The 27,065-nt window shown below is 36.2% G+C and overlaps 1 protein-coding gene and 1 long non-coding RNA gene across 3 annotated transcripts in view; one reads left to right on the forward strand and one right to left on the reverse strand.

Moving 5' to 3' along the window:
- The window catches only part of NDUFS4 (NADH:ubiquinone oxidoreductase subunit S4), a 112,450-nt gene that overhangs the window by 16,894 nt on the left and 68,491 nt on the right, over window positions 1-27,065 (reverse strand). For both annotated transcript variants that reach the window (XM_042950070.1, XM_042950080.1), the window contains exons 3-4: window positions 18,557-18,729; window positions 4,527-4,600 (exon numbers count right to left, since the gene is read on the reverse strand). In XM_042950070.1, the coding sequence (XP_042806004.1) occupies window positions 4,527-4,600; window positions 18,557-18,729 (247 nt within the window). The remainder of the gene's footprint in view (window positions 1-4,526; window positions 4,601-18,556; window positions 18,730-27,065) is intronic.
- On the forward strand, window positions 1,992-26,673 carry LOC122226601. The gene is made up of 5 exons (XR_006205698.1): window positions 1,992-2,330; window positions 13,220-13,304; window positions 14,367-14,461; window positions 19,466-19,509; window positions 26,484-26,673. It is a non-coding gene; the product is annotated as an uncharacterized LOC122226601 (long non-coding RNA).

The raw sequence follows: 27,065 nt of genomic DNA on the forward strand, positions 1-27,065 counted from the left end.
ACTTACAGCACATTTTAATTTGCACAAGACACATTTCAAGTGCTATACAGACACATGTGGCTACCATATTGGACAGTGCTGACCTAATGATTAAGATCTACTAGCAGCATAGCATAAAAAATACTGCACTTGAAATTTAGGAACTCGGGCTCTATCAGTTAAGAGCTATGTGATTGATCTTGGTCTTGTTTTATTAACTTCTAGGCCTCTATATCCTTAAAAAAGAGTTTAGGACAAATAACATACACCTTGGAAAACAGCTCTAACATTATGAAATCATCATCTTAAGTACACTGGGATATACTTAAGTTTATCCATTAATAAACTCAGGATAAGCTCCAAATTAGAAAAACATTGGTTGTATTTTACCAACACATCAGAATATAAGAGATTGTTAATCATTCTACTACAATTTCCTTTCTTCAGATTTCTAGTTACAGGGAATTAATTATAATAAAAGGCATAACAAGTAGCCAAATAAAAGTGATTTACAGAAAAGTTAAAACATGATTTGGAGAACAATTTATAAGACATCCAAATGTATAGTTCAAACTCACCAATATTTATTAAGCACATTAAAAGATGAGTGGAACTGGATGTTTTTTCCCATGTAGGTGCTTATAATCCAGGATAAAATATTAAGTTTGATAAAATATTAACAGTCTGAGTACAAGGGCAGGCCTTATTTAACTACTGATCCCCAGACCAGCCACCAGTGCCAGCAACAATAGTGTGTGATGGAATGCAACACAAAAAATACAAAACAGTACTATAAAAGCTGTAAGAAAGGAATAAATCATTGTGGGAGTTAAAAGGAAGAGAGAAAGTGTATCCAGTAGGGGGTGGGAGATGGAGGTGGGAAAGGAAAATAAGAAAAGGGACCGAGAAAGAGTTAATGTTTAAACTATATTTTGAAGGCTAGATCCTAGTTCTTGACAGCAATAAGTATGAGAAAGGGAACAGCCTGAGTCAGGTTATAGATGAGAGAAAGGATCTAGCAAGCCTGGCGATAAGGGCAGAAAGAAGAATTGGGACACAGTAAAAGAAAGCTAGGTCAGTGCTCCAGCGATGTTAGTGCTTACATTGTGAACTTTAAATTATCAGTTGAGCAGCATATTTCTTAAGCACAGGCCCTACACGATGTTTGAATAAAGAATATTTTGGATTTAGAAAAAGTCACAGAGGAAAGGGTGTTGGTATTCAGACAGTGTGTGTGTGTGTAATGGTTTGGACCATGGGTCAATAACTATTTTCTGCAAATGGCCAGAAACAAAATATTTCTAGACTTTGGGGGCCATATGGTCTCTATTACAACTATTTTAACTTTACTATTGCAGCTGAAGAGCAGTTAAAGACAATACATAAATGAATGACTACGACTGTGTTCAAATAAAACTTGCTCATTCACTTATAGGTATTATGACCTTGTTAGCTAACGTTACTTAATGTCTCTAAAACCTCAGTTTCCTTGATCTACAAAATGGGGATAATAACTGTTCATGCTTCATAGAGTTGCGTGAGGATTAAATGAGAAGGATGAAAAGCACTAAACATAGTGACAAACGCATGCCTTATTAGCTTTTGTGATGATGATACTCATTACCTGAGTCTGAAATATAATTAGAAGGCATTAAAAATGGTTTCTAGGAAGCAAATGAATCTGGAAATCTTGTTCCTCACTGTACTCATTCTCTACAATACAATCCTTTATGTCAAAGACATTGATGGTCATGACTTTTCTTAGAACCATTTAAAAGTAAGGGAAACAAAACTAAGAATGGGATGAAGGGTATAGGTTGTTCATTTTTGGAATAGTCCCTGAGTATATAAACTAACCTCCTATTTCTAGATACGCCCAAAAGGCAAACATTTAATAGGATACACTTTGCCAGGTTTTTTTTTGTTTATTTGTATCAACAAAAACACATTTTCCCCCTAGAGCATATAATGAATAAGGTACTGGGCTAAAAAGTAAAGACACATAACCTTATGTCTATAGTCTTTGTGCATTACCCATCCAACTTCTCATTTCAAAGATGAAGATACATGTTTATCAAAAGTATAGTGAAACATGACTTGCTCAAGATCTCCTGTGAAGCTGACAGTTATGGAATGAGAATCCTAATTACCAGCCTCTTAATCCAATAGTCTTTACATATTAGTGCTTCTAAACCATTTCTTCTTAATGTTGTTACTAACCAGAACATTGGTTCACCCAACCTTCACCAGCATTAGTTCACAATGGAATGATGTTAGGTGTGGGGGGAGAGGGGATCCATTTGTATGTCTCCACCATTATCCACCCACCCAGGAGAGGCAAATCAGAATGGGTAAGATGTGGGTAATTTGGGATTCTGTACCGTTTCAATGATTTGTTGCCTCAATACCTAGAGAAACAGGACTTTATATACATAAAATCTCTTTACATGATATATAATGCTGAATGTTCAATAAATGAGACAGATCACAAGTACTACAGTGAATTCAAGGGTGTAATAATTAGTGAGAACTCTCTCAGATGAGTAGAAAGATGTATTTTAGAAAGTCAATTAATTTTACCACATATCACATGTCCATTATATAGGTTTTGTGCTAGGTGCTGAGGACAAAGCAGTGACTAAGACAGATAGAATTCCTACTACCTTGTAGGTTAAAATTCCTGACCCACTATTAGTCTACAGTATTATAAGATACTCTCCATTAAACTTTTTCAAGTTAACACTGTTTACTGACTTTGATAATGTTCCTCAGTTTTCTTTCCCAGGGAGGTAGAAATCAAAGTGGGAAAGCACCTGATTTCAACAGCAGCAGCTAGTTCACACCTGCAATTCACATGACAACTGTAGTCATGCAGTCCTGGTGACCACTTAGACATTAACCAGAGATTTAACAATTTAATTAGATTTCCTGTTATTAAACTCACATTACAGATCTCAAATGAATAATTTTGAAGGTGTCAGACATGAAATATGGTAGGCTGCAAAGATGGAAAACATTAATAGAACTGCTTTTGATAAGCTATATTACAGTTTAATTAAAAAGCAATTTAATTTAAATCAAAATAATATCTTAAAGACTATGACCACCATGAGAATAATTATGTAATTAAGAAATTTGGAAATTGCCAAGAACATGTTAATAAGGAGCTTCATTTACAAATTTTTTTTTTTTAAGTTTTAAAAAGCCTACTACAAAGTCTAAGATAAACTTATGTACAATTATAACTTAACTATGTTCTAAGCACTTCTATTAATGAAGGCAATCCTCAATTCCCACTGTACATAGGAGAAAATGGAAGCACAAGACATACAAATAATAGGAGACCAACATGGATCCAAAGGCCAGGCAGTTTGGCTTCACACTCTTACTCATAAGCTACATAATACTAAGGGTAAAGTGAATATTTTAGATAATAATATATGTCAAATATGTTACAGAACACTAATAATCTTTTACATTGATCTACTGCGTTATAGTAACAATATACTTAAATAGACACGATCTCATTCAAATAGATAGTTTAGATTCAAATTCAGTTTGACCAACTGAGTTTGACCAACTGGAACAAAAGAATGCATTAGGTACAAATATATAGTAGTGCTTTTAAATCCAAAGGAGACAAACAGAAATATCAGATGGAGAGAGGTAAGGGTGAGAACTAATAGATTCAAAGTAACTATTAGGTAAAAGGTACTGGACTAGGTACACTATGACTTAAGTACCATGACTTCAACCATGAGAAAACGTTAAGTCCATTATGAAATTAATCCAAAATCATATAGCTTCAGAGTAGCATAACAAGGATCAGAATTCAGACTGGACTGACTCCCATGACTGACCACCATGTTGCATGGCTTAATAGAAAATGAGGAGAAAAGAATTGGCATTTTCATTGATAGCAATATCAACATAAAGAAATTTTAGGTGGCTACCTCAAAAACTAATACGGTCTTAGGCTGCATTAATCTAATATTAGAGTTCAGATTATGCTTGGTACTATCCCCACCATATCTAGAAAAGTGGCAAACATTTAGGCTTACATGAAATTTTATAGAGAATAAGGTAATGATAACTATTTTTCAAATAAGGGAAGAGCTATTAGGCAGAATTACAGATTTGAGATTTTGGCTCAAAGTAATAAAGAAAATAATAAACAGAGGTATCGACTGGAACAGGCTATCTTATGAGATGTTCAATGAGTTCAAAAACCAAATGTCAGTAATTCTGCAGAGGGAGCCATAAACAAGGTAGGAGTAGGAGAAATAGTTTTTCTCCCTGCTTCTATTTCAAATTAGGGGAAGTTTGGCTTTTATGTGTTATGTGGGCATTCTATTTTAGATTTTTTTACATGGGGGAGGTGTTTTGATGGTGTAAAAAATCTAAAAACCACGGGATTAGACAGACCTACTACAAGATTTCTTTCAACTCAAATTCTGTATTCGTGACTGATTTTGATTAAGGTCAAGAACATAAAATCTTACTTTCATTTTATTTGTCAAAGCAAAACAAATATAACCTAAACATACCATTTTTTTCTGCAAAGGCAGCTGCATCTTCTTTAGTACTGAAGGTCAGAACCATGTTGGACAAGGGATCAGCCCTGTAAGAGACCATTTTTTTCCAGGATTTAACATTAAATATATATTTTAAAATATATATGTAAAATCAACTAAAACATTTAGAAAATAAACAGCTGCTGTATGAGATAAGTATAAATACCTTGTTTCAAACAGTCTCTTTAAAACTTAACTCTTTGAATGTCATCTTTTCCTGTGTTAAACTGAGATTTTCTAACATGTATTGTCAAATTAAAAAATTTGTAACTGCAGGGGTGCCTGGGTGGCTCAGTCGGTTAAGCGTTTGACTTTGGCTCAGGTCATGATCTCATGCTTCATGGGTTTGAGGCCCCTCTTGGGCTCTGTGCTGACAGCTCAGAGCCTGGAGTCTGCATCATATTTTATGCCTCCTTCTCTCTCTGTCCTTCCCCACTTGCACTCTCTCTCTCTCTCTCAAATATAAATAAAACATTAAAAAAAATTAGTAACTGCAAAGACATTCAGCAATTTTTTTACTCCTTAATAAAATCATTTATTCAACTCTTCAAAAAAGAGTAGAAATGAATTAAAAAAAAAAACAAGAGAATTCTCAAACTCAAACTGACCTTATAAATTTATTACCAAGAAAATTACTGGTGAGTGCAAGTACTACTATCATTACTCCCCCCCCCCCCCCCAATAGATGGCAACAACACCCACTCTTCTAATGAACCTTCTATCATTATGGGCAATAAGCATATGGCCACATGACAAAATAAAGCTCCAAGAATTGACATCTAATCGAGTTCCTCAATCTAAGAAAGGGTAATATTTACAAATCTACACAGACTCTTCACAAGCTGCCATACATATAACTTCAGAAATATCAGTTTTATTAGTACATTTATAAAAAGGCAGAACACTGTTTGCTACAAATGTTTATTATGAATCTCTCAATGGTGAATATAGCATTCCGTGAAACATCGTGTAGAAATGTGGAACGGGCACCTGGGTAGCTCAGCCATTTGAGCATCTGACTCTTGATCTTGGCTCAGATCATGGTTTCTTGGTTCGTGGGATCGAGACTCACATTGTGCTCTGGAAGCATAGAGCCTGCTTGGGATTCTCTCTTTCTCCCTCCCTCCCTCTTCCCCTCTTATGTGCATGCCCAATGTCTCTCTCTCTAAAAATAAATAAATATACTTTAAAAATATGGAAGTAAAAAATAAGATTTAGGAAGTAATATGGATAGTGGGAAGGTATGAGATATACACTGAAGAGAATATATGGGAAGGAGCCCTCAATGAAATGAAGATTCACAAATTGCTGCTGAAGTTGCAGTCATCCACTATGGTTACTGTTCTGGGGCTCCTTATGAGATCCTATGATATGTATTCTTACCATACCACTTCCCCCACCTTGTAAGCAAAAGAACTTCATGTTAGTGAGCTGTATTAGCACCAATAATGAATAATAATATTATATCGATCCCTCCTCTTCAAAGCACATATGATTTCTCAGTTGATAGTTTAGAGAAACTATACTGAGAACAAAAGGGTCAACAAAGGGTGCCTGGGTAGCTTAGTCAGTTAAGCGTCTGACTCTAATTTCAGCTCAGGTCATGATCTCATGGTTTGTGAGTTTGAGCCCCATGACAGGCTCTACACTGACAGTGCAGAGCCTGCTTGAGATTCTTCCCCGCTCACTCTCTCACAAGATAAACTTTTAAAAAATAGAATTGTCCTGGGGTGTGTGGGTGGCTCAGTCAGTTGAGCACCCGACTTTGGCTTAAGTCATGATCTCACTGCTGGGGGGTTTGAGCCCCCCACATTGGGCTCTGTGCTGACAACTCAGAGCCTAGAGCCTGCTTCAGATTCTCTTGTCTCCTTCTCTCTGCCTCTCTCTCTCTCTCTCAAATAAACATTAAAAAAAAAAAATCCTCTATTAAAAATAAATGGTCAACATAAATATGATCCAGTAATTTGGTGAGTGTTGTCATTCATGTCAGCTTAGCTGAGAACAGGAAACAAAAAAAACTGTAGGAAAAACTCAGGAGCCAGGAGCTCTCCTTTCTGCAAAGGTGGTACAGCTTTTATTCTTCTGCTCACTTTATTTATGAAGAATTACACACATAGGTTAACAGTAACAACTTGTATCAGTTTCCATCCTTTTCCGTCTCTGTCTCCTATGTTGTGCAATTCTTCTCTAAGTATGTTGCCACCACCAGTCACACCACCAGTCACCCTTTCTCCTTCCTCAAACTTCCTATTCTTTCCTAACTAATTTTTCTGCCTCCTTTCCTGACTCCAATCTACCCTTCATCTTGTTGCCAAATTTGCCTAAAGTTCAATTCTCAAACTCATCGTCCAACTTTAAAACTTAAAATAGTTCCCACTGTCTACCAAATTAATTTCAAAATCTCCTACACTTTGGCATTCAAGCCCTTCTACAATATGATCAAAACCCACACTTTCCAGTCTTCTTTTTAATTATTTCCCTTGAAAGTAACAAACTGTTCAAACAGATTGCTAAGTGTTCCTCTGAAGGCAACCTATACGTTCCCACCAGCTGAATCTGTTCCTTCCACTAGAAATACAGAGGGAGACCAGAACACATCAGCATATCAAAGTCCACCCCAACCATCTCTCACGGTCTTCAATGAATACCAATCTTTTACATGAAGTCTTTTACAGTTTACCCTCCTCCATCTATAAATAATCTTTTTAATCTTTACCAAATATAATCTGTACTTCTATATTTATTTTATTTTTTGAGACAGAAAGAGGGAAAGAGAATCCCAAGCAGGCTTGAATGCGGGCTTGAACCCACAAATTGTGAGAGCATGACCTGAGCTGAATTCGGATGCTTAACTGACTGAGCCACTCAGGCGCCCCTGTACTTCTATTTTTAAACTTTATTTGCTCAATTCCCAATTACTGAGGTTCCAATTTGGATAATGGCAGATTTACCTGTCATTAAAATCAGACTTACCTGCCTAACAATTACATAATTATAAACTATGGACAGAACAAAATGAAAAACCAACTGTTTGAAGGGAACAGAGTGACCAAAAGCAGGAAAGAAAATGAAGAATTGAACCTTGGAAAGAAGGGAAACACAATGGTTTAGATAAGTTGATACTGTTTTTTCCTTAAAGGTACTCTCTGGTCTAGATAGCTAGGACCATCAAGAAGTCAAGCAGAAAGCCACAGTCTTATTAGCACAAGGAATCTGGAGAGAGTGTTTAGGATTGCCAGAGCTGCTGGCAAGTTAGGGGAAGAAACAGTAAAAAGGAGGAATCTGAAGAGGAGGGAAATTCTGAACTGCACACAAATGGGCAAGACTCTCAACAACTGAGAAGGCTGAAACAACTAAGCAGAGGTTTCAACTGCTGTTTACTTGCTACAGGGAAGACTAAGTCTGGAGTCCCACAGACTTAGAAGGACTTGGTAAGTACTTCATACTTTCCAACAAAACCTCAAAAGAGCCATGCCTTTTTATTTTCTAACACTGTGTTCTAGGGCTAAGACCAGAGTAAAATTGAAACATACCCACCCTAACAAAGCAAAACATATATCCTCCATAAATTCAAGGTAATCTATCAGTCACTGCACTGTCTGCTAAAACAAAACTTATCTCATAACCAGTGTCATTAACTGAATAGGCATAAGGATAGAGAATTAAAGAATGATACTGAATAGAAATTCATTTATCAGGGGTCAATCAGCATATTAATATGAAGTCAAAGGTTCACCAAGAGATATGTATAAGAATCTTCATTTTAAGTATTATAATAACCCCCAATTGAAAACTGTTATAAAAGATAGCAGGCCCAAAATGGAGTCATTTGTGTTTAGCAAATCAAAACTTCATACCTAATTGCAATTTCAGTCTCTCTCAAGAATGTAATCTTAAAATAGTCAACCTGGAATAACAATCAGAGAGATGAGGAAATCTGCTGTTTCCTTATCCTTGCCTCCTATATTTTGCACAGCATTTTGAAGCTTCTTTGTATTTGCTAGATGGAATGCTGCTGGATTCATGAATAACTGAATAAAAGCCAATTTGATCTTTAAATTTACTCAGTTGAATTTTGTTTTTAACAGATTTGGTGGCAGCTATGGGATATGAAGCAAACTTCTGATGGCATTTAGGGACAATGAGAAACAGGGGCGGTACCCACGAATCCTTTTGAATTCTTGGTCTTTTTCACTTTTTTTTTTTTTTTTTTTTTGAGATAGAGGGTGGAAGTAAGGGGCAGAGAGAGAGAAGCACAGCTCACCCCAAGTGGGGCTCAAGCTCACCCAATGTGGGACTTGAACTCATGAACTGTGAGATCATGACCTGAGCCCAAATCAGATGCTTAACGACTGAGCCACTCAGGCACCCTTTTTTCCACCATTTCTAAGAGTCATAGGTAAGTTCCTGATTCTGATCTCTGCTCTCTTTGCGTCAAGCTCCAAATCTAATTGGCTTACCAGTAAGTTCCATGGGAGCTGCTGGTAGTTCAGGCCACAATTCTGGTTTAACTGTCTGAAACCCCAGGGTCCTTAATTCTGTCCCAAGACCTATCGGGGAACTGTTAATGGCAGTTGCAGTTTCCCACTGATGTGGAGCCTCCAGTCCCCATTTGTTGGTGTCTGCTAGTTCAATCCTTTCCCCAGTCCAAGGTTTCATGATAGAAATTACTGGCGGTGCACACAGGACTATCATGGCCAGAGCACAGTACTATCTCGGTTATTGCCAATATAGTAAGGTATACATGTTTGATTGTCTTGTTTTGTGTAAAGGTTAATGTTAATAGGGATGATGGAAGCCAAAAAGCTGCAAAAATTGGTGGGAACATGTTAGGCACTTAAAAGCTGTTAGAGCAATCACCACCTAACTCAGAGATCCCCATGTTAGTATAAGTCGGCTACAGAATGGATTAGATTGACACTAAGTCACTGTCAACCTCAAGAACATTTCTGTGCAATGAGGTATACTGCAAAACACCATAAAACCCCCAATGCAGCAGCACATCCCTTACAAGTATAAGTATCCCTTTCAGTTTGGTTCTGAGAGACCCAAAGGCTTAGCTAGAATAACAACAAAAGGGAAGGGATCCTTAAATTCTAAAAAGTTAAGCATGCCACCTTCTGACACACCTGCATATTTTGTCTCAGAAGCTATAAATATCTACAAGATTGTCAAAATGTTATTAGAGACAACCTAGAATTAATTACAATGGCCATTATGGGGAACGTTCCAATTAGATGAGATCATTCATTTAAGAAATGTACTTGAAAACAAGGGTTCCTAAACTGAACAAACAGAATGAGATATCTATTTTAATTGGTATTCAGAAGCTTCCAAAACGCATCAAGATTCCAAAAATGCTTCATTAAAAAAATGAAGCAAAAGACTAATGAAAAATTAAAGACACAAGAGGTACTTAAAAAAAAAAAAAAAAAAAGACAATAAAACTCCTACTGCTCGCCTCAAATCTTCCTTTCCCTGAGTACTCAACACTCTACTAAATCCTGTATCTGAACTGCCTTTCCACTCTGAAGAGACTATTAAAAGCTTATCTTTTACAATAAAAACACCTGAGGTTGTGGGGTGACTCTCTTTCACTCCTTGGTCAAAGACTAAATTAAAACCATAGTTAAAAGAATTTCCTAAACCCAAGGATGATCCCCAAAAGTTTTCTGAAGAAGTTATTAGAGCCAGGTTGCCAGATCTTGTCCTCTTGTGCACATGTTGGTGGGACCTGGTAAAGCCCAAAAATGGATGCAGGAAGCAAGATGGTATAACCCCAAGGATGATATCCAAGATCCTTAACCTTCAATCTGGTCCCCTCCTGGACTAGAAAAGGTTCACAGAACAGCAACCAATCTTTAAAAGCCATTCCTAGTGTCCCCCTCCTTCAAACATATATATTTTATTTATTATTTGTATATTATTCAAACATGCAAACAAAACAAAGACAAACCTGTTGCAGACTTTAAGTCCACTTGGAAGCTTTCTTCCTACAGCATTCTGGGGCTCCAGAATAAGAATAAGGTCACCCAACTTGCTCTAGCTGCTCTATTTGTCAGTGGAGTATCTCCTGAGATTAGTGAATTGATAAACACAAAACAGGATGGAGACAATTGACTGACTGAACCTGTGACCATAGCTGAGCACTTTGAAGGAACTTTGAAACAAGACCACAAACAAAAGTCTGCCAAGATACTGGCCATAGAGATATAATAACTCCAAGGCCAGGCACCTAAAATAACACCTGGGTCCCCCACATCACACCCCCCCCACTAGGGGTCCACAATCAAACCATGGCCCAAGTGTTGATGTTTCATTTGTAATCAAACAGGACAATGGAAAAAATGTGTCTTCAAAATCTATGAAGATTTACAGGTCCTATGTAAATCTGTGAACATCAACTCAGTGAAGTAGATGTCTCCTCCAGAAAAGTAAGAAGTTTTAGCCATCTGAACAAGTAACCTTAACCTATACCATCTACCAGAAAAACAACTTAGATCCAACTTCTTTTATAACTAATGAGTTGTGTATTACTGTACCTGATTGATGGCCGTAATTTATTTTTCTTCGAAGTTTATTTATTTGAGAGAGAGAGGTAAACAGAGAATCCCAAGCAGGTGCCATGCTCAGTGCAGAGACAGACACAGAGCTAAATCTCAGGAACTGTAAGATCATGAGCTGAGATGAAATCAAGAGTCGGATGCTTGACTGACTGAGCCACCCAGGTACCCCCGTGCAAGTAATTTTAAAATAGAAGTTAGAAGTTCTACATTTACATCTGTCTGTATGTCTATGTGTCGAAATATATGTGTTACAGATACGTGGGTTTTTTTAAATCTCTTAATGGTATTGGTAAAATTAATTTGTAAAAGAGTTGTATTTAATTGGCTTGAAGAAAATTAAGCACCTCTATAAATTAAGGCATTCCTAAAATTCTCAGCTATACAATAGAAACTCAAATGCTTTTCAGACTCATGTGATCTGTGAAAATATTCAGTATCAAAGCCAATTTAAGTTTGTTGGCTTAATTAAAATAGGCATGTCTTTAGAATTATCAATAGTGAATACAATGCAGACATACAACTTTTATTAACTTGGGTTTACTAGTCCACATTCACATTATCTGTTACAAAACTTATCAGCAAGAAAAATAACTTGGGATGATGAAATTTCAGAAGTGATCTAAACAAAATTTTTAAGAACGAGTGAATTACAGAGATGTAAGCAGGATAAAGATTTTTAGATGAGATTTTTTAAGTTTCCCAAATCTTTTTGGTAACCCGAAACCTTAAAGTTTTGCTAAGTTAAATGATGGAGAATCATTACATATCTAGATCATTTGCAAATAAGATAAAATACTGAAACATTTAATTACTGAATATAGGTTTATCTACTTTACCTTCCTTTTATAGAGGAACTCAAGGTATTTGGATGTATTAGTAAACATGTTTTGTGCCTGAGAAATTTACTATGAGAAAACATGTGTTCCCAGATATAACAAAATTATGTCTGCCAATCTACAGAATGCTAGTGTAAGAGACAGTTCATAACCATTTGTTTACTTCCTTATTTTCATTAAAAATTAAGAGTTTTAGGGGTACCTGGCTGGCTCAGTCAGTAGAGAATTCAACTCTTGATCTCAGAGTCATGAGTTCAAGTCCCACATTGGACATGGAGCCTACATAATTTTTTTAAAGGTTTTTAGGGTTAAAAATTCTAACATATGTAATTAAAGCCACTAAGGTTTGTGGAAGAAAAAGAATCTTTGGACACGAGTATTAGGCATGGTCAAGACTGGCTAAGATTAGAATAAATTTAAGTGAACAAGTAAGCTAGTAAGAAATTAGAATGTGATTTTTCTCTCTGTTAAAAGGACAAAATTTTCTTGGACTGTTGGTCTGCTTTTGATAAGAGATAGTAAAAAAAATTATTATTCCTTTACCGTTTTGACTAATCTGCCTAGAAATCAAAGATTTTGTCTTGTCAAAATAATTTCCTGTGTTTCATGTTGTTTTTGTTTATCACACCTTTAGTTACTTAAATTTAATTACTTCCCTATTTAAAAAGTTAAGCTTATTGTTTTACAATAATTTAACTTTTTTTTAAAGTAGGCTCCATGCCGCAACATGGGGCATGAACCCTGAGATCAAGAGTCACGTTCTACCAACTGAGCCAGTCAGGTGCCCCCTAATTTAACGTTTTGTATTTGCTCTCAGAGTCTTTAATTGTCCCTATGGTTAACTGGATAACTAAGTATTATTTCACACTAACCTACGATCCAACTTGACCAAGTGTTTTTTAACCTTTGATATTTTTTATCAACTTTCCAAAATTCAAACTCCAAATGAAGTATTTTTGACCTTGAACTAACTTTAGGATTTTTCTAGAGGGTCCCAAAAAATTGCAAAAGATTTGTATTCTCTTCTTATAAAAAGGGAGATGTTAAACTAGTTAGGCTTATTTGATATGTTAAGTGACAGGAGAAGCCATGTCAGATAAAATAATATTAAGCCTTCTTTATGTAATTTATATAGGTATGTACTATAAGTTTTCTAAAATTTCTAGAAATCTGATGTCCTGGTGTAATGTTATCATTCATAATTCTACTTCTCTTAAAATGTTGTGTAGCACAATAACCAAATTTCCTTGTCAATTCCATTTAGAGATACGTTGTTTTACTCTGATGCTTCAGTGTTCCTAAGAAAGTGCTACCATTTTCAAGGAGATTCATGGAAAGGATTTTGACAAGTACGGGTTTCTTTTTTTAAAGATTTTTATCTTTTTAAGTAATTTCTATACCCAATGTGGGGCTCAAACTTACAACCCTGGGATCCAGAATCGTATGCTGTACCAACTGAGCCAGCCAGGCGCCCTGACAAGTACAGGTTTCTCATAACTAAGATCATAAAACTAAACTGGGTAGGAATTTCCAGAACTATTAGAAAAAAATGGATTCAAGAATTAATAACATGGTGGGTGCTGGCTGGCTCAGTCAGAGCATGCAACCCCTTGATCTTGGGGTTGTGAATTTGAGCTCCACATTGGGTGTAGAGCCTACTTAAAAAAAAATAAAGGATTAGTAACATGGCACTGAGTGGACTGATAAAAATTATAATTTATAGAACTTCTTATCTGAAATACTGCTGGTTCTTTAATGTTTTGTTTTTCCAGACTTTGCAAACTTTTTCTCTTAAGCTATTAATGATTTACAACAATTTGGTTAAGTATACCTTTGTAAACAAAGATGAAACTCTGAAGTATTCTTTTCATAGCAATATAGCTAGTTATTTACACAACTTCAATAAAAGTCCTTGGGGCACCTAGGTGGTTCAATATGTTAAACGTCAGATTTTGGCTCAGGTCATGATCTCACAGTTTGTGAGTATGAGCCCCACACTGGGCTCTGTGCTGTCAGCATGGAGCCTGCTTTGGATACTCTGTCTCCCCACCTCTCTGTCCCTCCCTGGCTTTCTCTCAAAAATAAACACTATAAAAAATTTTTAAAAATCTGTTCTCCTTATAACAAGACACAATTGGAAACACTGGCTATATCACCAAGGCCTTTTTTAAAATTTTAATGTGTATTTATGATTTTGAAAGAGAGAGAGATAGATATGAGCGGGGGAGGGAAGAGAGAGAGAGGGAGACACAGAATCCAAAGCAGGCTCCAGACTCTGAGCTTTCAGCTCAGAGCCCGACACAGGACTTGAACTCACAAACTGCAAGATCATGACCTGAGCCGGTCGGATGCTTAACTGACTGAGCCACCCAGGCTCCCCTACCAAGGCTTTGATAGGAATGATTTTGCAGGTAAAATCTGATGGCCAGTCCCTTGGAAGCTTTTCACAGTTCGAGATTCCTTATGAAAGGTTTCAGCAAAGCAGTGTTCAAAAAAAGCTCATATGGTAAGTCACTATTCTCACTGCACTTATGTAAACAATCAGGCCAAGTTTACTGCTGATTAGTTTTACTGTGTTTATCTTTGGTTTTTAAAAAAATGGAATTAATTGTAGAGCATAAGATAATGTTTGTACCTTTTTAAATGCTGGATCCTAGCCCTATGAACTATTTTTGAGGTTTTGTTGTATTCCTATAAACTAGACTGGATCCTAAATTTTTCTAGTTTCATCAATTATCTGACTACAACTCTCCAAATTAATATTTTCCATTTTCCCTCACACTTGGAATCACTGAGAACAAAGACTGCCTTTGAATCTCCTCAGAAAGGGCTCTACTCGTTCCTCCTCACCACCTAGATGGAGCCGAACTTCAAGGACTAGAATCTCAGGCACATATTTCACAGCTGAAAAAGGCTTTGCCTAATATCTAATAATGTGCAAAAGCTGGAAACCTTCAAATCAGATTGAAGAAGAGAAGTAGGTGACAATGATGTAGATTACTTCCTCCCAAGATCCCAGATCAATACTTCATACGTTAGCTAAAATCCTCTCTTCTTGTCACAAAAACTCTGGTCTATATATTAGAGAGCCCTTGGTCCATTTCCCTGTCTTTAGTTAATAACCTCAAAACTTGGGGAACTTTGCATCTAGGTTCTCTATAAAGAAAGGAATACCGGGGTGCCTGGGTGGCTCAGTCGTTTGAGCATCCAACTTTGGCTCAGGTCATGATCTCGCGGTCTGTGAGTTCGAGTCCCGCATCGGGCTCTGTGCTGACAGCTCAGAGCCTGGAGCCTGCTTCAGATTCTGTCTCTCTCTCTCTCTCTGCCCCTCCCCCACTCATGCTCTGTCTCTTTGTCAAAAATAAATGTTAAAAAAATAAAAGAAAAAGAAAGGAATACAAGGAAAGGGTAACCAGAATAAAACTGCCTGTGTAGTCTACAGGCCATTAAAATATAACTGGCTTCCATGGCTGTCACTTTCCAGTCTGGAGCCACAGATTAAAATGAGAATTACTGGGAGGCATTCAGGATTCACTTCCTTTGGCAGGCAGGGCTCTAATTCCCTGGTCAATACCACCTGCTGTGGATTACTTCTGGGGAAGCTGAAACTAGTTACATAAGATCACCTAGAAAGCCACTTGGCATAAAACGGTTGACTCTTTCCATGGAGTCTTTGACTGAATTGATTTTGATTGGTTTGCATCTTGGAGACCATGGTTCTAAAGTCCCATCCAAACACAGGGAATTGTCTTGTTTATTATAATCATACTAATCTTTCCTGGCATGATGTATTCTCTCAAAGACTTTAAATGCATGTTCCTATCCTCTACCCAACAAGCAAATGATCTTCCTAAGACTGAAAGGAACCAAAAGGGGGCACCTGGGTGGCTCAGTCAGTTAAGTGTCCAACTTCGGCTCAGGTCATGATCTCATGTTCCATGAGTTTGAGCCCCACATCGAGCTCTGTGCTGACAGCTCAGAGCCTAAAGCCTGCTTCAGATTCTGTGTCTCCCTCTCTCTCTGCCCATCCCCAGCTCATGTTCTTACTCTTAAAAATAAATAAACATAAAATAAATTAAAAACAAAAACCAAAAAAACAAAAAGAATAACCAACTTAAAAAAAATTAAGAACCGGGGGCACCTGGGTGGCTCAGCTGGTTGAGCATCCGACTTCAGCTCAGGTCAAGACCTCATGGTTCATGAGTTCAAGCCCCGCATTGGGCTCTGCGTTGACAGTGCAGAGCCTGCTTGGGATTCTCTCTCTGTCTCTCTTTCTCCCCCTACCCCGCTTGCTCTCTCTCTGTCTCTCTCAAAATAAATCAACTTAAAAAAATTAAAAAAAAAAAAATTAAGAACCTGAAGCTGTGGTCTGTCACAGACACTAAGACCTGTGAATACCACCCAAAGGATTAACAAAAGCTGTGAGAGGGGCACCTGGGTGTTTCAGTCAGTTAAGCATCAGACTCTTGATTTCAGCTCAGGTGATGATCTCTTGGTTTGTGAGATCGAGCCCCAAGTCAGACTCTGAACTAACAGTGTGGAGCCTGCTTGGGATTCTCTCTCTGCCTCTATGCCCCTCCCTGGCTCCTGCTCTCTCTTTCTCTCAAAATAAATAAACATTTAAAAAAAGAAAAAGCTGGGAGAACTTCAAAGTGGTAGCTGGGAGTGATGCTAATGCCTTTAATTTTGATGTTATCTCTCAGTTATGCTGAGAGTCTGATTTAATTTTTTAAAAAATCAAAATAGGCTCAAAATGGAGTCATTTGCACTAAGCCTCACATCAACAAAGCAAGACTGCATACCTAACTGTAATTTCAACCTCTCCCAGAAATGTAACCTTAAACTAGTCAATTCTAGAATTTCCCCATCAGCAATAGTGAGGTAATCCACCCAATAGACCAGACCCCCTTCTGTCCGCAGAGAAGAGGTAATCCATACTTTCCCTATCTCTGACCATTCTGCCAATTAAAGCCTCCCATTTTGGGGGTGCCTGGATGGCTCAGTTGGTAGACTATGTGACTCCTGATCTCAGGGTTTTGAGTTCAAGTCCCACGCTGGATGCAGCGAGATTACTTAAAAATAAAATCTTAAGAAAAAAAAAAAAAAGTCTTCCATTTTGTATAGTTCTTTAGAGTTCCTTTCTATTAGCTAGATGGGATGCTACCTGATTCATATATCACTGAATAAAGCCTATTTGATCTTTAAATTTATTAATAAAACTACACAAATACCATTAATAAATAGTGCAATGGATGAATCTTGCAAATAGAGGAAAACATTAAAATCTCATGTGACTTAAAGAGTAATCACAGCATTTAAAACACTGAGTACAGACACCTAAAAAACTACCTATATATCATCATGTCAAATAAAATATAATTGTATTTAAACTGCACATGGCAGACATTTTTAACAAAAACTCCCCCAGGTACATTGTAAGAAAAGATGTTAAATATCAGACTTTTTTACAGTTAGACATAATTTAAACTGATAACCACCTTCAACTAAAGACTGGACACATAAAATGCTCTAGGAGTCTCAATAAGATTGACAATTTTCTAGCTTATCTGGCTGTTTTCTCTAGTAGCAGCAACAAACAGCAGCTTTTATTCAATTAGAGGCAGTCCTGCCATTTAACATTTGAGTTTTATTCCACCACAGAGATTTAGGTTACTGACTTCATTGGTGCCACTGAATTTACAACCACTTTATTCCAATGCACTATAAATTTGTTAATCACAAAATATCAGGAACCTGCAAGTTTCCCTCAAAATAGCTAATTTCTTTTTTTTTCATTAATGCTTATTTTTGAGAGAGAGACAGAGCATGAGCAGGGAAGGGGCAGAGACAGAGGGAGACACAGAATCTTAAGCAGGCTCCAGGCTCTGAACTGTCAGCACAGAGCCCGACATGGGCTCCAACTCATGAACTGTGAAATCATGACCTGAGCCAAAATTACACTCTTAACCGACTGAGCCACCCAGGTGCCCCTAATTTCTTTCTTTTTTTAAAAAAAAATCTATTTATTTATTTTGAGAGAGAGCATGTGCAAGTGGTGGAGGGAATGAAACAGAATCCCAAGCAGGCTCTGCACTGTTAGCACAGAACCTGACTAGGGGTCTAAGCTCACTAACCATGAAATCATGAACTGAGCTGAAACCAGGAGTCAGACGCTTAACCGACTGAGCCACCCAAGCACCCCATAATATCTAATTTCTAAACTCACTCTTCTCCTTACAAACAACAACAAAAAATAATTTATATGTAAACAAAAGTGTCACTAAATTATTAACACTATTCACACAGTGTGTCTTAAACAGCTTGGGGCCATGCTAACAATGCTTAGCGTCAGCCATTTTTATCCAGTAAATAGTTCTCTGAAAAGACTGTTTCTATGATTTTAGTGCTGGGCCACCCTTACATGACCATTAAATACATATTCATGTAAATACAATATATAGGTCTATCACTTAACATTATACCTACACAAATGGTCTCAAAAAGTATTGTCAACATATTGGATTTACAATTTAACACATTTACAAGGAAAACCCACACAGAAAAAGCAGAAACAATATTCAAATTAAACCAAAGTACTCACGTTGATGCCCAACCCATCAAAGGATTTTCCCATCGCTCCCTGGTATCAAACTCCATCTTCCATTTCTTTGTGTTGTTTACTCCAGACTGCATGTTATTGCGAGCAGGAACAAAGATCCTGACTTTTCTAGTTTTGATATGCTCTACGGGAACGCCAGTTAAAGTAGTGATATCCTACAGAAAAAGAAGCAAACACATTTCTAACAGCTCACATATACTCTGATGTACTTTTGCTGCTTTTTATGTTCATGCAATTCTATTCAGACTTATAAACTGGGGTTTTTAGCTTTCTGACTTCACTACTCTGCTTTTACCATATAAACTGCTATTTTGATATCTGGAAAAGGTATACTGGGAGGAGTGTTAAGGTACAGTGGGAAAGGGTTCATGAAAAAAAAAATTAGGTCCCTTTTGTCCAATAAAGCATTGATAATTTCTGAAGAGTTTGCTGGTAGAAGAGCCTATAGACTCTTATTTCATGAGCAGGTGTAACTAGTAAGCAGAGAAAGAATGTGAATGGATATTAAAATTAGGGGGAGGGGCATTTCAGTGGCTCAATTAGTTAGGCATCCGACCTCAGACCTCAGCTCAAGTCAAGATCTCAGTTTGGTTTGTGAGTTCAAGCCCTGCATCTGGCTTGCTGCTGTCAGCACAGAAACCGCTTCAGATCCTCTGTCCTCTTCTCTCTCTGTGCCTCCCACACACGTGTGCTCTCTCTCAAAATATATATATTTTTTAAAAAGTAAGGGCATATAAAAAGTTACTTTTAAATAGGAAAAAAATCTATTATCAGTGGTTTCTGTGTCAAACTGCTTACAAGAAGTCATTTCCTTCAGGGGAAGGCCTAAACCTTTTGTTAAATAAAATCAATTATAAACTTTAATTAGCATTTTGATTTATCTCCTTTTAGTGAAATCTACTGAAAAGAACCCACACCAAATTTATTCTGCAAAGGTAAGCCATAAAAGTTACACAGTTTTTGCAGAAATGTGATATGAAAACAATGGTAACTTTCTTGATTCTCTTTTTTTTTTTTAAATAATTTTAACAAATGCTCAAAGTGATAAATGTCTGTAATTTTGATGCCCCAGATTAGACATATTTATCAAACATAGTAGCAGTCTGGACACAAAATAATAAAGTAATTCAGAGTTTAAGTCTCCTTTCAGTAATGGTAGAATATTTGATCAAAGTAAGATCATATCAGGGTTAATCATATTCTTAAAAATGAAGCATTTTAAAACCATGGTTCACTTACTAAATTTTTAAAAACTGGTTAAAAACAACAGAGTTAACATTAAAAAAATCACCAAACTTGTGAAAACTAGAAAATTTTGTGAATTTCTATTTCATTGTAACATATCCCCTAAAGAAGACTAATGTTAATTTATAGTTCCACTCTAAACAATGCTATGGACCAAATAATTACTGTCAACACTTAGTGCGGCAACATATACTGGGAAAATACTAAGCGCATTTCTGACTTCACTAGTCTTCCTACTCACAGATTAAGAAAACACTGTTTAAAGTTATTTTAGCTGGCAACCAATCTTCTGCTTAACACAATACCTTTCCACCTGCACCAATAAGTAGGTGTGGTTACTTTGTCACAGCTTGTCTGTTTGGAGAAACTATCAAAATAATCCATATAAATATTTACACAAATACACACTTCTAGTATGTGCCTACATTTAAAAAGTTTCTTAAATAAAATAAATGCAATTGGTTCATAATTTCTAAATGTATGAATGTAAGTTTTAATTGGTAATTTTTAATCGTCAAGTTCAATTTCAAAGAAATTTCATGTTTTATGACATTTGTTCACTTTCTGAAGCATATTTCTCTACTCAAGAGCTTAAAAGAGACTCCTGGGAAGTCCTCAATGCTTATTTCTTTTGAATTCACTATAACACTTGTAATCTGTCATATTATTATTTAATATCACATATCTTTATATTAAAGTCCTATTTCCTCAGCTAGAGCTTAAGTGGTATATAAATAAACAATATAAGTGTGTTACAAAATTACAGGGCGAGGCACCATTTCCAAATTCCACAGCAAACCCTCCATAAAAGTTCATAAAAAATAGAACTATAAGTTAGCTACTCTTTGCGACTTACAGGAAAGGAGACATTAAACACTTATAATACCATTTAGCTCAGGAAGATGAGATTACAGGGAACAGATTTACTTTTTCTTTACCTTCTACATTGTGATGTATATATATGACAAAGTAATAGAAAATAAAACTTTTTAAAAAAAGAAACAGCATTTCTTGATTTGTACTATTAAAATAGAAGGGGACAGAATGATTTTTTAGGATGGAAAATCTCTTTAAGTGGCTAAAATGTTACGGAGCTCTTTCTATTTTGAACAACTACCAGTGCTTCCATAGCTTCTCCAAGTATGACATTTTTTTAATTGATCTCATCCCCCAATTTAAAGTTGGCATTGGCACAAAAAAGTTTCTGAATTTTGAAGCCCAAGTTGTTCTGACAAAGTCCCTGCTCTTGCCTGCAGAAGACATGTAAGGTGCCGCAGCAGAGTTGAGCTGCTGCCAAAGACCGAGAATGAAAAGGCTTGGCATCTCTCACATACTTGACACCTAAAGGGCACAGAAGCTCTAAAATTCCTAGTCCCTGTAGGCACACTCTCAGTCTAGACAAACTGATTTCTCACACTTTTAAAATGCATTACGACACTATTGTTATCATTTCATCCACACGGCTTCAGCTAGTGACAGAAGAACCTGTCCTTTAAGCCACATTTCAATGGGCTAAAAGCTCCCACTCCAAGATTCCATTAAAACAATGTAATACTTGAAAAGAACTATGAAGCACTATGTTGAAATCTTTACTTGTGTCTTGAATTCTTTGCTCTCCCTCAAAATAAATAAATAAAACATCTGCAAACTAAACTACATTGAACTAAAGACATTATGTCTAGATTTCTATTTCTGTATTGCAATATTGGATCACCGGTGGTTTTCTAAAAAGAAAACCCTACTTATCCAAACACTTTGCTGATGTCAATATTGCCTTTAATAGATTTCTCGTTTTATTGGCAAAATACGTATTTATAAATAACAATTCATAATTTTCTATGACTACAAAAAAGCTACATCACATTGGATGAGAAGCCTTCAAGTTTTTACCTAAAGAAACTCAACACTCACTAGCTAATAATTATGTATACATTCTCATAACTCAAGTTATCCTTTAGATAATATACACTAATTTTCTGAGTTTTAAAACTTTTAATTTTTAAACAGTTGAGTCAAGCATAAAACCTGTATTCCAATTATTAAATAATGTTACTATCTTAATAAAATTTCACAAACACCCATCATATGTACCATAATGCGATCTTAAGAAACGTGACTAATGATTCATAGACCGAAGGGCATTCAGATAAATATTTGCTCCTGAAAAGATGCACCTCACAATTCCAAAGTTCCTCTCTTTCAGCACCATCTCCTCCACAGTCTTAAATTCTGGAAGAGCTTACAGCTGACCTTCTATCTCACAAGTCTACTTAAACGGAAGAGGAATTTAAAAAATCATTAAGGAAGTATATGCCAGTAGATGTAAATGAACTTTATTCTTTCAAATACCAATTTCCATTATAAAATATTTGTTTTCCATATAAAAACTGTATGATTCGGTTATCAACTGTCCCCATTTATGTTGTGTGAATTCAACTTTTTTTTTTTTTTTTTTAACAAAGGAAGCAGGGAACAAGCAATGGGAAGTTGGTGTCAAAATGCAGAAAAACCTCCCAGCAAGCTTCTTGCAACCACCCAGGATTTAGAGTCTTGCTGGTCGCTCTCTTTTCAATACCAGAATTTCACACATTTCAATGACTATTATGACTTCAAAGAATCAAATTTTCATCATTGTCCGTCATCTGCCGGTTGATTTGTATAAAGGAGTTCTTCTGCATGCACTCCAAACAAAAGCCTCCTTACTTTTGTGGTTATATATCAAGTTTAAAAGTTTTGTTTGTGACAGTTGTGTCTTTGGTAAATTAGGGTAACACTGAAGGAGTGCAGCTGCTCTGCAGGAACCTCCTTTCTGGCACCATTTCACTTAAATAAAAACTGAATAATTAGCTTCTGCCTTTATTAAACCACAAAAATGCCACTGGCCTTAGTAATTACTTCCAGTTGCCCCACCCACTTAACCTTAATAGTTTACACTTGTCATAAAGAGAAATAAATGAAAAAGGTTTTCACCACTTTGGTGAATTTTTGACAGATCTCCCAGCACATCCAGAAGAGCCAAAATTTTAACCAGGTTTCTGGGTAATAAGGTCAATAAATTGCATGTATGGATCAATGTTGAAAAGTTTTAATAGAGCACATGCTGGAACATTAAGTACAAATACTGCTTATAGAAACTTGTTCTACTGCAAGCTTTTAGTTACCAATTATGTATTTAAATTTATTCTAGGGCTAAAACTGATCTAAATTTGAAGACTGCATTTATATTCTACTTCTACCATGAAAGATGTTAAAAAAAAATCTGTAATAAAAACTTCCTTTCAAGTACCCTACAGATACTTTGCACAAGAAACTCACTAAGTGGTCTCATAAATAATGAAGGATAGTTTACAAAATAAATTTTATAGTTTGAACAATATAAAGAGTTGACAGCATAACTATAGGTATTTACTTATCATGGAAGAACTTTAAGCACTTCTAAAAAGTCAGTGGTCATCAAAATTCAGATACAAATAAAAACTGTAAAAATACATTAGAGGTGTGCTAGTAGAACTGACTTTTGTTTGTCTGTTAAAGCAACACATTGATGTGGGAATCCAACCAGGTAATGAAACAAGTATTGGAATGCAACATTACATTCTGTATACTGGGCAAGGCTATCACGGAACCAAAAGTTCAGTTTTAAATAAAATGCTAAGATAGAAACAGTGACACGCAAATGACTCTGAAAATCATGTAGCACGTAATCAAACTAAGAATTACACATGAGTATCAATCCCTAACTATTTTCATTACTCCTAGCTCTTTGTGAACAGGAGCAATGGTTAAAAGCAAAGGGCGGAGTCAAACTGGGTTAGAAGAATACCAAATCACAACTTTGGGCAAATAAACTTCTTTTCATTCACCATCTATAAAATTAACTAAAGGAAGTAAAATGAGGACTAAATATAAAGTGCTTACCTTAGACAATAAAAAGAATATATCTCATTTACTCAACGTATTTTTTGGCACCTACTATGTATTAGTTACTAGACATAATGCTCAAAACAGTACAGACATCATCTCTATTCTCATAAAATGTAATATTGAACTTTTTAAAAAGAACGGAGTGAATAAGTAATGGGAAGCTGGTGTTAAGATACAGAAAATCTCCCATCTTCCTTGAAAAACGAGTTAGTAATCAAAATACAACAAAGGGTTTTGTAATTAGAGTCCATAAGCTGCTTCAAGTTTGGAGGAGAGAAAAATGTAGCTTTTTAAAAACAAGGGCTGAATGTCCCATTTGTTGTACACATCAAAAACACTGAGTAAAATATGTTAAATGGGTTGTGTTAAGTATGAAAACACATACTGGTAAGCCTACGACATTTATGAAACTGAAAGAATAAGATATAATTTACTTTATTTCAACTCAAACTGAAAGATCCTATTATGGCAAGTTATCCATGCCAGAGGCTGCAGGGGATATAAAGACAAAATTTTATTCCTAAATAAGTTTACAATTTGTGCACCCATGGTAGGGGTGATGCGTGGCAGAAATAACTAAATAATCACAATGGAAAATACAATATTGGTTAAGACAAAGCAAGTAGGATTCAGATAAATCTGGAGGAACCTAAGGACCACCATTTACTACCTATGCAGTACTGACGAGTTGCTTAAACTCTATGTTCATTTCCTCCTTTAAAAACTGTATCACAGAAGCTATGTAATAGCACTGTTTGGAAGGATTAAATAAAAAAAATTTAATCAAATTTTAAAGGTGAAAGAGTATCAGAAAATATCTGACCAAAGAGGGACAGAGAAGATGATTCCTTCAGGATACTTAAGATTTTAACGATACTGGTAAACACTTAATAATATTAAAGAGAAATTTATAAAAATATATCCATATGCTTAACACCCTAGCAACCGTTTTCTTAACTGTTTTACCTACCAATAAATATCCATATACAATTCCACTTTACATAGTTATAATAATACAGTTATTTTGCATTGATTCTTTTGACCTAGTTTTCATATTTGTTTTAATCCTTATTAGTAGTCTATTTAAAAAAAATTAATGCTTATTTATTTTTGAGAGACAGGCAGAGTGTAAGCGGGGGAGGGACAGAGCGAGACGGAGACAGAATCCAAAGCAGGCTTCAGGCTCTGAGCTGTCAGCACAGAGCTCAATGCAGAGCTCGAACTCAAAAGCTGTGAGATCATGACCTGAGCCGAAGTCAGACGCCCAACCAACTGAGCCACCCAGGTGCCCCATAATCCTCATTAATAGTCTATTAAGTTAATATGTCACAATGTCTTAGCCAATTCTGTCAATGAGCCCTCTTACTAAACTACAGACGCCAATGGTTAAAACCAGAAATAGACAAGACTGCTTAACTCACACTCTAACTAAAACGTATTGTGCTTATTTCTTACTGCACTTTCTTGAGGCATTGACGAAGACATTTTGCAATGACTGAACATTCCAACTGCCAGACCAGAAAGGCTCGAATAGTAAATGAGTGTCTAGAAGACCATACCCTACACATCCCCTTCTCAGACCATGATCATGGGCTAAACACATACTGAATTCCACCTGTGATCATGAGCTCTCTGCTTGCTTTCTTTCATGGACCACCCCCCACCACAAACTTTCCCTATAAAACTCCAGGTATCCATCTTGCCAGCAGAGAGGTAGGTTGTTAAGGCTTGAACCTGCCACCTCCAATGGCTGCTGGCCCCTGAAATTTCTCCCTTTCTTTTTTCCAAACCCTTATCTCTTGAGTTATTGGCTTCTCTTGCAACAAGTTTGTTCAGCAACAGTGTTGGCAAATGCAGCCAGGAGCTATGGTTCCAATTTGTCCAGCCCCCTCAGGAATCTCCTGGGATGGAGCAGTTGGCTGAGGCAGTGCACCAGGACTCACCCATTCATTTCCTGAGCTAGTGGCCATGATAGATCGATCAGCAATCTTTCATTATTGAAAAATCACACTGTCTTGTTATTATTGCTTTTCCAGTATACTGCAATGAAAATCCCTGTAACTTAATTCCTTTAACCACAACTGAGGGTAGAACTGATAAAGTCAAAGGTTATAAGAATGTTCATGGTCTGTAATATGTCATCAAATTGCTTTCCAAAACTGTGGTCAAATTTTGTATTGCCACCAAAAGGGAAGCCAACTTCCATTTATCCTCTCAAGGCACAGGTATATATTAATTGGCTTGGATTTATTTAGTGTGCGTTCTTCCATGCAAAACTACAGAAGATGAGTTTGGTTTTTGACTTGTAAAAACATACCAAAAATTTAACAAATTTTCCTCAAAAATGACCTAAATGATGTTATATTACTTTATAAGAGCAGCTACCAAAAGAAACCGCCATGAAAAGGTTAACACTCATCTAAAATCTAATTAACTGCCCAAAATATAACTCTGAAACATCACACAATCTCTTTGTAATTGTAGGGGCCCAGGGTAGGCCACACCAATATGGGTCAATTTGGCATGGACATCATTTTGAACTAAAAGCAATCAAAACCCAGCACATTCAGGAAAAGCTCTTTACCTCTCCCTCAACTGCCTATTTGTACTAGAAAGAGAGCTACTAACATAGATTCCTCTTTACCTAAGAAATTTATCTATATAATAAGGCAACTCTTGTTTTTTTAAACATCTCTTCTTACCTTCCTGCTAACAGTCTTTCTCCCCTTTGTATCCTCAGATTCCCACCCTCTCCTTAGCTCAAAGAGGCATCATGTTGCTCAACTGTCTTTGGAACTCCATGGCTATGTGAACTGCCAAATGTACACCATGAAATGTTATTGTCTCCTGTTAATCTGTCTCATGTCAACTTGGTTCTTGGTCCATCCAGAGCGACCTTGAAGGGCAAAATAAATTGTTCCTTCTCAACACAATGGTGTGCAGATAGCAAATATTTTCAGATTTGTACTGTATATAGTTAATTTTGTAGTACATGATTTAACATATGGCATAGCCAAATCAAGTCTACTAATCAGCTATTTTATGAGAGAATAGTACAATTTTTAAAAAATGCTAAAACTTTCCCCCCCTCAAATCAGGAAAATTCATTGGGAGACTTCATTTTTATACAAGGAAACACACGAAACAATCTTTGGTTTCTATTAATTTTGAAACAACTGAAAGTTACTAAAAAAAAACAAAAAAAAACATGCCTCACAAATTAAATGATCAATATTGTGTCAGTGAAAACCAACATGCTTCTCTGAGTCATTTTGAAAGTTACTAAGCTAATAATTTTAAGAAGAAAGCTATAATAATAATG

This window comes from Panthera leo, chromosome A1, assembly GCF_018350215.1.
Source record: "Panthera leo isolate Ple1 chromosome A1, P.leo_Ple1_pat1.1, whole genome shotgun sequence".
NCBI classification, from domain to species: domain Eukaryota; kingdom Metazoa; phylum Chordata; class Mammalia; order Carnivora; family Felidae; genus Panthera; species Panthera leo.